The 15,544-nt window shown below is 43.4% G+C and overlaps 1 protein-coding gene across 2 annotated transcripts in view; it reads left to right on the top strand.

The window, feature by feature from the left end:
• Window positions 1–1,641: 1,641 nt before the first annotated feature.
• Window positions 1,642–15,544, top strand: part of LOC132395746 (ligand-dependent nuclear receptor-interacting factor 1-like) — a 49,297-nt gene continuing 35,394 nt past the window's right edge. Inside the window, exons 1-2 of one of the 2 annotated variants that reach the window (XM_059972719.1) lie at window positions 1,642–1,846; window positions 1,960–2,327. In XM_059972719.1, the coding sequence (XP_059828702.1) occupies window positions 2,269–2,327 (59 nt within the window). In that variant the 5' untranslated portion in view covers window positions 1,642–1,846; window positions 1,960–2,268. The remainder of the gene's footprint in view (window positions 1,847–1,959; window positions 2,328–15,544) is intronic. The other variant, XM_059972718.1, reaches the window with a different exon arrangement.

Raw genomic sequence — 15,544 nt, 5'->3', positions numbered from 1 at the left:
TCAAGTGTAAAGGAGAACAAAACAAATGTTACTCCAGATCTGATGCAGCACTAAAAACACAATAAAATTACACAAAAATAAAACACAATAAATATAAATATATAAGATAATTTATATACATAGATTGACAATAAAGAGACGCCAGGCAGTAGATAAGGTGACTGACGGGAAGTAATAAAAAGTGTTGGTGGATTTAGTCGTTGGTGGTGTTGATCAGCCTTACTGCTATTGTGGTTCTTTGTATTTCTGCGAATGCCCACAGGAAGTTGAGCCTCAGGGTGACGTTATGTACTTCGAAAATTTTGAAAAAAACACACGCAGTGGGTAAGGGACAGATACATACTAAATTAATGTATCGATGTAAAGCAGCCATCTTCAATGGGCTCCTACCATCAAACACATCTTTACCCCCCCCCCCCCACCCCCTACCGGCTTTCCACAGGGATCTCGCCCTCCGTGATTCCTTTGTCCTTTAATCCCCACTAATTGCCCTCCTGGCATTTATCCCAGCAAGCGAGAGAAATGCTTCACGTACACATTCACCTCCGTTCCAGGCCCCAGACAGTTCTTCCAGGCCAGGGAACACTTCACCAGCACATCTGCTGGGGTCGCTGGTGCTCCCGGGCGGCCTGTACATTTTGTTGAAAATCATACCAGCCCCCCCCGTGAGGGAATTGGATAGACATTTCATCTTCTGACCTTTCAAATGAAGTCCATAGCAATGGCAAGGCCACTTGTGTCGTGCCGACAGATGGTGGGAGTTCAGCTAAACACCCGGAAATATATAAACCTACCGAGCTAAAGTAAGCCGAGCTCTCAGTGTAAAAACCTTGCATTTCATATATAGTACAGGATGTGGGCTTTTCAGCTATAGACGTGATAAAGACGACCGCAACACCCACACATGAGGCGAGGGAGGAGAGCTCCGAGAATTAAGGCGCCATGAAGCTTTTTAAGTAACTAGAACCTAGAAAAGTACAGAAATCGGTAATGGCAATTAGCGTGTTTGGTAAATGTTCGCAATTGCTCATTTTCCGTCAATCCGGTTAATCTTCCGGTTAACGTTAACAGATCTATAGGCGATCAGAAAATGTCACACCGTGGCTGTGCAATCCGATTTTGAAATACAGGACACTGTGTACTGAAAACAAATAACTGAGCCTAATATCTTACAGACTATTAGAGACGAACGCAGTATTTCTTCCATCCCAAATATGACAAAATGTGTTTTCAAATAAATTAAAATCAGATTTTGTTTATCTACGGGTTAGGAAACTGATCACGACTACTTTCATGGGCGGTCCTTATGTTAAATCTAACTTTTGTTACGTCACTGAAAGCCGTTACGCATTCTTTAAAACAGTTTTAAAGTAAAACGCACGGAAAATCAATAAGTAAAACTTGGATATGCAACTAAAGTACTAAGTGCATTGAAATCAGCGATGCTTGCAACCTATTTAAAATTAAAAGCTTCGATAAACGTTCGGTTACCGTGGCGAGTGGCCGTTAAGAAGGGTGGGCGCTTGTGTTTGATTGACAGGTGGTGACAGAGGGGAAAAAAAGGAGACCGCGGCAGTTGACGCTCTCGCCGAGCGGTGGCGCGAGGGAATGGGGCCACTGCCGATTGGTGGTGGCCGGCGGGTGAGGGTTCAGGCACGGGCCAATCGCAGCCGGTGGATGGCGCGAGCGTCAGTGCGTGCTGCCCGTCTGGCTGTTGCGTGAAGCCGCTGGCCGTTGGGGTGGACACTGGGAAACTACAAGGCGGCGCGACTTCCGTCAGAGGGGCGCTTTATTCCACCTACCAGACCTTTATTGACTTAAACGTCACCTCCTGCTGCTTTTAGAGGTTAAATCAATTAAGTTTGCTTTCTTTTAAAGAGCACAAGGCGGCTAAGAGTTTAAGGGCGTCCATTTTGTTGGCTCGCCGGCCTGTTAACCCGTTGTGTTTCTCCTCTCTAGGGCGAAGAGCCGCAAGTCTGTTAGGGAGTTGAGCTCTTGGTGTTGTCAAAGGGAGGGAGCTGTCTCAACCTGCCACCATTTTGTGCCGGCTACCGAGGATTGTGGGAGCGAGGCGTCAATCCGGCCGCCGCCGCGGGGTGGCGCTTGCGGGCCGATTTCTGGCGACGGGAAGCATTGGGCAACGAGTCAAAAACTCCGGCTTCATTCGGCTGGGTTGTGTAGGGGGACACAGAAAGAATCACAAACGCCTCTGCCCCTCCGGAGAAACAAGATTGTCTATCGGAGGGCTCGGGAGAGGCACCTTTCAACATGAACAACGTCCAACCCATTTTATTACAGAGTACAGACACTTCGGGCAATAGTCAGTGGTAAGTACGTTAGAATAATTCCAGTCTATTTAAAAACTGCCAAACTGGTCTGTTTCGAGGCTCTTTTTCTTCCTCTGATAGTTTCATTTGCGACTTGAAAAGCATCCTTAGTCTAAAATAACGTATTTCCAAATGGCAAATCGTCGACTCTGATATACTACCGGAAAACCTTTGTTCCAAAGGTGTACACTGGAAGCCGAATCCTTCCTAGAGTGATGTCGACATCGTGAATCAGGAGTGTGCTGGGCGTAGATAATCGTGTATCTTTCCCAGCCTCTTTAAAAAGTTGCGAGTCACATAAATGAGTTAAAATTCGTGGTTTCTTTTGAATTTGAAAATTTAAAATTGTTGGGGTTTGGGGGCGATAATGAAATGTAAAAATGTCTAATCTTTTCTGATACAATTATCCCTGGAGTGATTAGGAAAGGTTACCGGGAGTGAAGTATGCTCGTAGAGCTCTTTAAATCGGCGATGTGAGCTTTTGCGCCTAATCAAGTTAAAGATGTGTAAGGATTACTAGGCAACGTGACGTGAAGGTCTTGTATTGTGAGCAATACAGTTGAGGGGTCTATGCAGCGGTCAGTGCCAATGCGTGACCCTCCGAACCAGTTGTCAACAGCGTCATTTGACGGCGAGGCACAATCCTGTAACGGCACGATGGCGCAGTGCCTGTACTTTCCCGAGTCGCCTGTTCGCCACTCCGCCCCGCCACGGGCTGCGAGGAGGTCGGTGAACGGAGCGGCTCGGTGTGGGCCGAGCGAGGATCAGTTCGATTCCGTGACCCGTGCTGCCTGCTGAACGTGGCACGGAGGGAGCTGCAACTGAAGCGTGAATGTGGTACGGATTTCTGACGGTCTTGTCCTGAAACCCTGCCAGTCCGAGTCTTTGGCCGGCGATGGCGCTGTAGCGGGTTATTCGATAGTAACACGGTGACTTCATCACGTTGCCATGCAATCATTGGCTCCTTCTATGTGCCCTGCGTTCCGCTCAGCAGGCTCGTCCAATTGCATAATACCGAGCAAGCGTAGATAGGAGGGCCGATTGGTGACCTGGTTGGCACGGTCTTCCCTCTCAGCGAGTGAAGTCGGAGGTAAAAGCCTTCCACAGATATGCTGACACAACGTAACCATCAAAGTTCCCCGAACAAACTTGTGCTGTCGGAAACTGCAGATAGAAAATGTGACCCACAACACCCCTCTTGAAACGAGGAGGGATAACTTCACTCACCCCATCTCTAAACTATTCCCATAAGCTACGCACTCACTTTCAAGTACTTTTCATCTCATGTTCTCGATATTTATTGCTTGTTTATTTGTTATACTGTATTTGCAGTTTGACTTTTGCGCATCGTTGTGTGACCATCTTGCTGGGTGCGGACTTTCCATTGATCCTGTTGTTTCTTGTATTTCTCGTGAATACCCGCAAGAAAATGAATGTCATGGGTTGGATATGCTGACATATATGTACTTTGACAATAAATTTACTTTGACTTTTGAAATTGGTCGCGTGTTCCGAGATACAATAAAAAAGCTTGTCTTGCATACTTTCAATACATATCATTCTGACCGTGGTACGAGGGTAGAAGACAGCAGTACAGAAGAAGGTGGAATGCACGGAGGATGTAAGGTGGAAGGCCATCCCGCGGTTGATTGTGAAGTCAAGAATCCATTTTACGTAGCAGGGGACTTTCCAGCTGCGGTGTAACAGCGGGGTGGAAGGTGCCTCTGAACGCGATGCTGCTTTTCGGCCCTCTGTAACTTCTGCCCCTTGGGAGGGGTGGGGGGGAGGAGGTCTGAGATGATAACTGTTTTACTGAGGCAGAGAGAAGTTTCCATTGATCAAATCAGACTACATTTGGTAATGGTGCATGATTGGCATCCAGGTATCCACTCACTGGACGCAATACCTTTTGCTGATCGCTGTGATCGATCCTTCACTCCAATTACATCCTCAGTGAGATTGGATTAAAGAACCATCGGGCGGGGCATCAGAATTTTCTGCTAATTTGAAACAACACCCGGGGCTAGTTGTAGTTCTGTCTAACTTGTTTGCCTCTGTTTAGTGCGGTTGGTCATTGAAACTATTGTGTTTTGTAGTGCTGTAAAGGAAATTAATCTCGATTGCATATTGTAACATATATGTACTATGATATTAAATTTGCTTTGAACTTTGTAAATGTAACAATTAACAATTTCTTTGAAGTATTGTTGTAGAAAAATGAACGAGAAGTGCACCTGATGATTTATAATGTGTTTGAAAAATAACTCCTTAAGACTGTTTCTGCGGTCTGATAGTGGGGCCTTGGGGATGAGCGAACTGCGTGGTGTTGCATGCAGCAGAGAGGGGAGATTTAAATTTTGAGTAACTCAAGGGAAAATGGGTTGATACGTTGTGCTAATGGCAGGTGACATGGGCGGTGGGATTCACCTGGTCCTCTGGCCATCGATTTACTCCATACAGGTGCCTGGGAGCCGGTGGGTGCAGAGTGGGAGCGAGCAGACGAGGCTGTGGGGAAAGTACAGTCAGAGAAGGGCTGAATGGCCTGATTCTGCTCCTGTAAGACCTTGAGGCAAAGCAGAAACTATTTGGTGCATGTGTCTAAAGGTCTACAGTCAGTGTGTCGGGCTTATTTCTACTCCTGACGCTGATAGTCAGAGCACTATAGCCACAGAAACGGGCCGTTTGGCCTATCTACTCCGTGCCAAACTGTTAATCTGCCTAGTCGCATCGACCTGCAGCCGGATCATAGACCTCCATGCTCTCCATCCAAGAGTTTCTTAAATGCTGAAACTGGACCTGCAACAGCTTTTGCAAGATGATCATATCAGGACTACGGTAGGTTGTTTGGAGAGCTGATCTCTCTCGTTACTGTTCATAGTCCTCTCCACCTCGAATGTCGATCAAAAGCTTACTTCAACTAAAGGTAGGCACATAATTAAACCAATTACCCGAAGTGTCAACAACTTAGGAAATCAGCATATATCACCTTCAACTTTAAGCGGGAGATGGAGATTTTTGTTTTTGGTTTGTCTGAGGAAGCTTACTTTCGATTTAGGCTGAGTTAACAAGTACTGCTTAGCCCACGGCCCTGACTTCTACAGCGTTTGGAGAGCGGACGAGACGGGGCCCGGGTTGGTTCATAAGCTGGATGGACATTAGTGTTAAACTGAGCTGTGCCTGACGTTGAGACCCTTTTTTGTGGGCCTTGGAAAGGTTAAACATCCACTTGTCACCCAAGGATAGCCATATGGGGCAATGGCTCCGTCACTTTTATAGACCAGCGGACATTCTGAAATTTAAAGGCGGTGTCTGGGTCTCATACCAAATGGCAACACGGAATACTCACCAAGAAATATACACTTAAATACGTCATTCTTATTGCCATTCTCAGTATCTCATGTAATCTCCAACCTAGATATAATTTATAAATAAGAGAACTATGTTCCAAAATAAAACATGCAATGTATGGCCTGGCCAGGCACTTCATGAAGGTAGAAGGTGGAGGAAGAGTCTTGTGGGAGTATCAGGCCTAAGCAATGATAACTTTTCCTCCAACCCTTGATCTTTTGATGTGGGACTTTACCCTGAGGAGTTGCAATTCTTTCCTACACACAGGATACTCTACAGATGCTGGAAATCCAGGCTGTCTCTCACACTCATTGGAGGAACTCAGCAGGGCAGGAGCCTCTATGGAAATGCTAAACAGTCATTTCCCGCTGAGAATCCTTTTTGTAACCTTTGGCATGCATTTATCAATCCAACACCCCTCTATCTTATCGCCCGAAACGTCGAACGCCCACCTGCTTCACGGATGCAGGACCTGATGAGTTCCCGCCACACCTTGTCTTGCTCCGGATTTCAGCATCTGCAGCCTTTGTCTTTATAATTGCAGTCAATACCTGGGCACCCAAATTTGCCACCGACAGACACAGAATCAGGTCTAATATCACTAGCATATGTCGTGAGATTTGGCAGCTGTAGTGTGCCGATGCATAATAAAAACTATAAATTACTTGTGTATATCAAAAAGAGGAATAAATAATTCTAAAAGCAAAATGTGGTCCTCCAGGGTAGTAAACTCTAGATTGCTGCCCATGCCACATGCCAGTAAGTGTGAGAATAGGACGATTTGGCTGAAGAACAGATGCAGGGAAATCAAGTTCAGATCTGTGGATCATTGGGATCTCTTCTGGGCAAGGTACGGACTGCACAAAATGGAGGAGTTACACCTGAACCCAAGGGGGTTCAATATCCTCACAGGCAGCTTTGCTAGAGTTGCTTGGGACAGTTTCAGCTAATTTGGCCAGGGGGTGGGAACCAGAGTGAAAGTGCTGAGGATGAGATAGTTGGTTTGCAAGCAGAGACAATGTGTAGTGAGACTCCCAGCAAGGAGAAGCTGATGATAGGGCGGAATTGTAGTTAGTGGGATGAGTTGCAATGTAAAAGCAGACAAAATTGGAAAAGATGAACTTGAAGGTGTTATATTTGAATGTGCGCAGTACATGGAAAAAGGTAGATGAACTTGCAACACTGTCACAGATGGGATGTGTGATGCTATGGGCATCATGGAATCATAGCTGGGAGCTTAAAGTCCAAGGAGATATGTTGAAAGGACAGGCAGGTAGGCAGAGAATGTGGAGTGGCTCTGTTGGTTTCAAAAAAATGAAACCAAATAATTAGAAAGAGGTGATATGAGGTTGGAATGTGTTAAGTCATTGTGGGTACAGCTAAGAAAACTGCAAGGTTAAAATGACCATGATGGGAATTACAATATATACAGACACCCCCCCCCCCAACCCCCAAAAACAGTAGTAAAGATGTGGTCTACAAATTACAACAGAAGTTGGAAAACACGTGTCAAAAAGGAAATGTCACAATAGTTATGGTGGATTTCAACATGCAGATAGATAGGAAAAATCAGATTGGTGCTGGATCCTAAGAGGGGGACTTCCAGAGCAGTTTGTCGTTGAGCCCTATAGGGGATCAGCTATTCTGGATTGGGTATTGTGCAATGAACCAGAATTGATTAGAGACCTTAAGGTAATAGAACCCTTTGGGGCAAGTGATCATAATATGATCAAATTCACCCTGAAATTTGGAACAAAGAAGCTAAAGTCGGATGTATCAGTATTACAGTGAAGTAAAGGGAATTACAGAGGCATGAGAGAGGAGTTGGCCAGAATGTTTGGAAAGGAACACTGACAGGGATGACAGCAGAGCAGCGATGGCTGGAATTTCTGGAAGGAGTTTGGAAAACACAGGATATATACATCCAAAAGAGGAAGTATATACATTCTAAAGGCAAGATGACACAACCATGGCTAACAAGAGAAGTCAAAGTCAACATAAAAGCCAAAGAGAAGGCATATAATAGAGCAAAAATTAGTGGGAAGCTTTTAAAAATCAACAGAAAGCAACTAAAAGTCATTAAGAAGAAAAAGATGGAATATGAAAGTAAGCTAGTCAATAATATTAAAGAGGACACCAAAGGTCTCTTCAGATCCATCAAGTAAAAGACGAGAATGGATATTGGACCACTGGAAAACGATGCAGAGGTAGTAACATGGGACATGGTGGTTGAACTGATCAAGTATTTTGCAACAGTCTTCACTGTGGAACATACAAGCAGTATGGTACAAAGTTTCAGAGTGTCAGGAGTCAGAGGTGTGTGAAATTCCCATGACTACAGAAAGGTTCTTGGGGAAACTGGAAAGTCTTAAGGTAGATAAGTCAACTGGACCAGATGGTGTACACTCCGGGGTTCTGAAAGAGGTGGCTGAAGAAATTGTGGAGGTGTTAGAAATGATCGTTCAAGAATCACTGGATTCTGGAATGGTTCTGGAAGACTGGAAAATTGCAAATGCCAGAAGAAAGGAAACTATAGGCCAGTTAGTCTGACCTCAGTGGTTGGGAAGATGTTGGAGTCAATTGTTAAGGATGTGGTTTTGGGGTACTTTGGGGTACATGATAAAATGGGCCAAAATCAGTATGGTTTCCTTGGGAAAATCCTCCCTGACAAATCTATTGGAATTATTTGAAGTAAGAACAAGTAGGATAGATAAAAGTGAATCAGTTGATGTTGTGTACTGCAAAGTTTGCAGGTGATCTGAAGATAGGTGAGGGGCAGGTAGTTTTGATGAAGTAGAGAGGCTGCAGAAGGACTTGCACTTTGGTAGAAGAAATCTTAGGGTAGACTATTTTCCAAATTGAGAGAAAATTCAGAAATTTGAGATGCAAAGGGACTTGGGAGTCCTTGTGTAGGATTCCCTAAAAGTTCAATGGCAAGTTGAATCTGTGGTGAGGAAGGTAAATGTGAGGTTAGCATTCATTTCAAGAGGACTAGAATATAAAAGTAAGGATGTAATGTTGAAACTTTATAAAGCACTGGTGAAGACTCACGTGAAGCATTGGAGGCAGTTCTGACCCTTTATCTTAAAAAGGATGTGCTGACACTGGAAAACATTTAAAGGAGGTTCATGAAAATGTTTCCAGGATTGAATGGCTTGTCATATGAAGAGTGCTTGATGGCTCTGGGCCTGTATTCACTAGAATTCAGAAGAATGAAGGGTGACCTAATTGAAACCTGTTGAATGTTGAAAGGCTTTGCTAGAGTGGATGTGGAAGGGATGTTTCCTATGGTGGGGGAGTCTGAGTCCTGATGACACAGCCTCAGAATAGAGGGGCATCCTTTTAGAATAGAGACGAGGAGGAATTTCTTTAGCCAGAATGTGATGAATCTGTGGAATTCATTGCCACAATCGGCTGTGGTGGCCATGTCTTGATGTATATTTAAAACAGAATTTGATAAATTCTTGCTTGATCAGGGCATGAAAGGGTATGGAGAGAAGGCAGGAGACTGGGGCTGTGAGGAAAAATGGATCAGCCATGATGAAATGGCGGAGCAGACTCATTAGGCAAAATGTCCTAATTCTGCTCCTTGTGCGAAATTCTGGGCAGTACATTCAAATTGCTGGAGGAACTTAGTAGGTTGGGCAGCCTCTGAGGAGAGGAATAAACAGTCAACGTTTCAGGCTAAGACCCTTCATCGAGACCTTTGTTCCTCTCCATAGATGCTGACTGACCTGCTGGATTTTGTGCATGTTGCTCTGGATTTCCTGCATCTGCAGAAACTCTTGTGTTTATGATTCATTAACCTCAATACTGAACTGATTCCAAAGTTATAGACTCACTTTCAAGTATTTTACAACACATGTTCTCAGCATTTTCTTATTTATTGGCACAGTTTGTCCAATGTACGGTAGTTGCATGTCAGTGTTTGTGTGCAATTTTCATTGCTTCTATTGTATTTCTTTGTTCTACTGTGAAGACCTGCAAGGAAATGATTCTCAGGGTAGTATATGTGACATATACGTACTTTGATAATAAATTTACATTGAACTTTGAATATCAGAAAACGCTAAGTCTGGTTTCACCTGTTGGGTTAACTTTGTTTCTCACTTCCCAACCTGCTGTGTGTTTCTTGCTATTTTCTATATTTCAGCTTTCAGACACCTGCAGTATTCCTGTTTGATTTTTCTTTCTGAAGTTAATTAATTGGAGCATGCCCAGTTTTAAAAAGGACTATACAAGCCTTTGTACATTACTACAATCTTTTTTCTTGTGATATGGAGGCTGCCTACTGAAGGGGCTCAGCCTAAAATGTCACTGTTTATTCCCTTCTATAGTTACTGCCTGACCTGCTGAGCTCCTCTGGCATTTTGCAAGTGTGTTATTCTGGATTTCCAGCACCTGCATAATCTCCTGTGTTAATAATGGTTGGTAGATGGGGAATCAAATACCCTCGGACACAGCAGAAGTCCTTCTGTGCATTATTAGTGTTACAGGCGTCCCCCACTTTACACCACTTCGCTTTTACAAAAGACCTAAATTAGTAACCTGTTTTGGCATTACAAAGTGGATGTTCGCTTTTATGCAAATTTTTTCTATATAAATTAATAGTTCTTCACTTTATGCATTTCGGCTTAAGGAAGTTTTCATAGGAACGCTCTACCTTTGTAATGGGGGGGGGGGAGACACCTGTACTTAAATTATTCCTAATTTAAAGATGAACAATGGAGTGAAGCTAGGCAATAATATAATAGAGGATGCCAAAAGTTTTTATTCAAATATAAGAGTAAAAGAGAGGTGAGAGTGGATATCTGACTACTGGAAAATGATACTGGAGAGGCAGTAATGTGAGACAGAAATGGTGGAAGAATTTAATAAATATTTTACATTTGTCTGCACTGTGGAAGATGCTAGCCGTATGCCAAACTGCAAATGTGTCAGGGAACAGAAATTAGTACAGTTGCTGTTACTAAGGAGAAGATGCTTAGGAAGCTGAAATATCTGAAAGTATTGCAGATACCTCTGCTGGACCAGATAGACAACTCCCTAGGTTTCTGAAAGAGGTGGCTGAAGAGATTGTGGAGGTATTAGTAATGATCTTTCAAGAATTGTTGGATCTTGGAATGGTTCCAGAGGTTCTAGAGAATTACAAATATTATTCCACTCTAAAAAAGGAAGGGAGGCAGAAGAAAGGAAATTGTAAATCAAATAGCCTGACTTCAGCAGTTGGGAAGATGTTGAAGTCTATTACTAAGGATGAGGGTTGGGTTACTTAGAGGCACATGACAAAATGGGCCAAAATCGGCATGGTTTCCTTAGGGAGAAATCTTGCCTGACAAATCTATTGGAATTCTTTGAGGAAATACCAGGCAAGATAGAAAAAGGTTACTACTTGCTTGGATTTTCAGAAGGCCTTTAACAGGGTGCCACACCTGAGGCTGCTTAACAAGGTAAGAGCCCATGGTATTACAGGAAATAAATTAGAATGGATAGAAGATTAGATGACTGACAGAAGACTAAGAGTTGGAAATGAGAGGAGTCTCTTCTGGTTGGCTACAGATGACTATTGGTGTTCCACAGGGGTTGGTGATGGGACTGCATCTTTTTGTGTTATATGTAAATAATTTGGATGATGGAAATGATGGCTTCGTGGACAATAGATGAAGAACAAATGGTGCTGACAAAACTGTGCAGAAGGACTTAAACAGATTGGGAGAATGGGCAAAGAAATGGCAGATAGCAAAATAGTGCTTTATGGTCATGCACTTTGATAGAAGAAATAAAGGCATAAGCTATTTTCTAAACTGATAGAAACATCAAAACTGTAAATTGCAGAGGAACTTGGGAGTTAACTTGTAGTTGAGTCAGTGCTGAGGGAAGCAAGTGTAATGTTGGCATTTATTTTGAGGAGACTAGAATATATGAGCAGGAATGTGATGTGAAGGCTTTATAAGGCATTGGTCAGACCACACTGTATAAGCCATTGGTCAGTATTATGAGCAGTTTGGACCCCTTATTTATTGGATTTTGAGAGGGTCCAAAGGAGGTTCACGAGAATGATAGCACTAATGTATAAGGAGAGTTTAATTGCTATGGGCCTGTACTGACTGCAGTTTAGAAGAATTGGGGAGGTGGGGGGGTCTCATTGAAGCCTACTGAATATTGAAAGGTATGGATAGAGTGGATGTAGGGAGGTTGTTTCATGCAGTGGGTGAGTCCAGGACCAGAACTTGAGCCTCAGACTTGAGGGACATTCACTTAGAACAGAGAGTAAGAGGAATCTCTTCGGCTGGAAGATAGTGAATCTGTGGAGCTTGTTACCACAGGCAGAGTATATTTGAAGCAGAGGTTGGTAGGGTTCTTGATTTGTCATGGTATCAAAGATTACAGGGAGAAGACAGGAGAATGGAGTTGAGAGGGATAATAAATCAGCCATGATAGGATGGCAGAGCAGACTTGATGGGCTAAATGGCCTAATTCTCCCATGTCTTGTGGTCTAGAGATAAACTCAGTGGCCAATTTATTAGTACCTTTTGTATCTAATAAAGTGGCCACTGAGGGTAGGTTCATGGGCTTCTGCTGCAGTAGCGCATTCACTTCAAGGTTCAGTGAATGAGATGCTTTTGTATATGTCACTGTTGTAACGCGTGATTATTTGCGCTACTGTCACCTTCCTGTCAGATTAACTAGTTTGGCCATTCTTCTCTGATTGCTGTCATAACAGGGCATTTTCACTGACAGAACTGCCGCTCACTTGATGTTTTTTGTTTTTATCATTCTCCATAATGATACTTCCACCACCCCATCTGGCACCAACAAACATTCCATGGTCTAAGTCACTTAGATCGCATTTCTTCCCCACTCTGATGTTTGGTCTGAACCTCATGACCAAGTCTGCATGCTCTTATGTGTTGATTTGCTGCAACATGATTGGCCGATTAGATATTTGCATTAATGAGCAGGTGTACCTAAGTGGACACTGAGGAGAACATAGAAAATCTACAGCACATTCCAGACCCTTCGGCCCACAATGTTGTGCCAACCAGGTAACCTATTCTAGAAGCTTCCTAGGATTTCCCTACTGCATAGCCCTCTATTTTTCGAAGCTCCATGCACCTATCTAAGAGCCTCTTAAGAGTGTGTAAGGTTTTTTGTTTTAAATTTTAGTTGTGTGATTTCCCATTTCATCTGCTTACAAATGATCTACTGTAATATGTCATGTGAACATCTTGAAATTCTGTCATTCTCCAAATTAGTGATGTGTGTCAGAAGTTATCCTGACACCAACCTCTGGGGATTACCACCACTAGTTTCCCTCCAGTCTAATAAACTGTTCACTTCTACTTTCCATTTCTTTATCCTTTAACTACTTTTTACCCTTTTAATCCCATGTGATGTTTCTCCAGTGCCTGCAAAGGGAGTCTGCAAGGGAGGTACTGTAGCATAGCCGATAGCGCAACACTACAGCCCCAATGGTCTGGATTGAATTCCTCCCATTGTCTATAAAGAGCTTGTACATTCTTTCCATGACCATGGGGGTTTCCCCTAGTGCCCCCACATTCAAAAGTCAGGATTGGGTTATTAAATTGTGGGGATTCTATGTTGGCGCCAGAGGCACGGTGACACTTGCAGGCAGCAGACACATCATTGGACTGTGGTTGCTGGTGCAAATGATGCATTTCACTATGTTCTAATGTACTTGTGACAAGGATAATCGAAGATAATGTGCCTTAACTTGGAACTGTCTCAGGCTTTATTTAAATATCAAGGTATTTGGTTAATTTAGAAAAACTGTGATTTCCTTTTAACTAACCCTTGCTGACTTCAGTATACCAGTCTATTTTTTTCATAATCAGGTTAAATATCACTGGCATATGTCATGAAATTTGTTGTTTTTGGTGGCAGTACTTTGCAATAAATAACAATAAAAACTAGATTACAGAAGTATAAACAAAGATTAAATTAAATAAGCAATGCAAAAAGAATGGGGAAAACACTGAGCTAGTATACATTGATTCAGAAATCTGATGGCAGAGGGGAAGAAACTGTTCCTGAAACATTGAGTGTGTGCTTTCAGGCTCCTGTACCTCCCCCCTGATGGTAGCAATGTCATGGGTGATGGGGGCCCTTAATGATGAATGCCACCGTTTTGAGGCATGACCTTTTGAAGTTGTTCTCCATGCTGGGAAGGCTGGTGCCCATGATGGAGCTGGTTGAATGTACAACTCTGCAGCTTTTTCTGATCCTGTGTGGTGGCCCCTCCATACCAGACTGTGAAGCAACCAGCCAGAATTCTCTCCAGGGTACATCTGTAAAAATTTGAGGTTCCACTGTCAAGGTTGTTTATTGCCATTCTTTAGTACATGAATGTAATCAAGAAAGAAATGATTGTTACTTCGGATCCAACACAACATTGAGAATAGAATAAGTATCCAAAACATGATAAAAACACAATAAATATTAGTGCAGAAGTTTGTCTTTAATATAGATTAAATGTGTACATAAAGTGGCACTAATCAGTCTGAAGAAGTAATTGCTTTTCAGGCTGGTGGTCCTGGCCTGCAGGAACCTGTGGTGAATTTTTATGTGGAGTTGAGAAATTTGTAACATCACCCACAGTAGATACAGCATGACTGGGATCCAGGGCAACATTACAATGCGTTGACAGTGCCCCTGATGAAAACCTAACACTTTATTTGATATTGTGAAAACCTGTGATGCATTTCAAAGTTAACTTAATATCACTGTATACAAAATGAGATTCATTTTCTTGTGGGCATTCATAGTAAATACGTGAACCGGAATAGAATCAATGGAGGGCCACACCCATCAAACAAGTTATGTGCAAAAGACAGAAACTGTGTAAATATAAAAATAACTAATAATAAATAAGGAATAAATATGGAGAACACGAAATGAGGAGTAGTTGTGGGGACATTTCAGTGATGGGGCGGGTGAAGTTATCCCGTTTGGTTCCAGTGGTTGAGGGGTATTATCAGTTCCCGAACCTGGCGGCGTGGGTCCGGAGGCTCTTGTACCAAATTCCTGATGGCAGCGGCAAGAAGAGAGCATATGGCCTGGGTGGTGGAGTCCCCTGATAATGGAACGGAACAGCTTGTTAACGTATTTTTTTACGCGAACTGGAACACTCGTATTGACTGCAGACTCTCTTGGTTCCGATTGACGAATACTGTGTCAATATCACACTTTATACAGTCAGTGTTTTCTTAGTGCACGGCCTGGATAACGGATGATTCATATCAGTGTCCATTTGGTAGCAGCCTCTGGTTTAAAGTTGGGTGAGGCTGTCGGGAGAACATGTTTTCCCAGACAAAATGGGAGCGCCTGCCTTAGCCCGCGGGTGGCGGGCGGGTCTGGGTGACGTCATACGGAGGGCGGGGCTGTGGGCGGGGCTTTTGACGTGGCTGGAAGCCGCCGTGGTTGGAGGACCGAGAAAGAGGGTGGGGGTGAAACGACAGGATGACGCAGACGGTTATGGCTGCGGTTGAGTGGAGGGGATGACGTAGCCCCTGACGCCCGGTTTCAAATCCCCTGGGCGGGCGGGCGGGCGGAACGGAGAGTCGAGGGTTCAAGTTGGGTGGAGCGAGAGACGTTGGAGGCTTGTACACTAGGCCCAACATTTCAATGGAATCAGAATCACCGCATATGTAGTGAATTTTGTTAACTTTATGGCAGCAGTACAATACAACACAAAAATATAGAGATAAAACTGAATTACAGTATCTGTACGTCTGTTAAGTAGTTAAGTTAAATAAGTAGTGCAAGAACATAGAAAGTAGTGAGGTAGTGTTCAAGGGTTCAAAGTCCATTTAGAAATTGGATGTCAGAGGGGATGAAGCTGTTCCTGA

Source organism: Hypanus sabinus, chromosome 6, assembly GCF_030144855.1.
Source record: "Hypanus sabinus isolate sHypSab1 chromosome 6, sHypSab1.hap1, whole genome shotgun sequence".
NCBI lineage: Eukaryota > Metazoa > Chordata > Chondrichthyes > Myliobatiformes > Dasyatidae > Hypanus > Hypanus sabinus.
The sequence above is the reverse complement of the archived record's forward strand: the minus strand, read 5'-3'. Positions and strand labels throughout refer to the sequence as shown.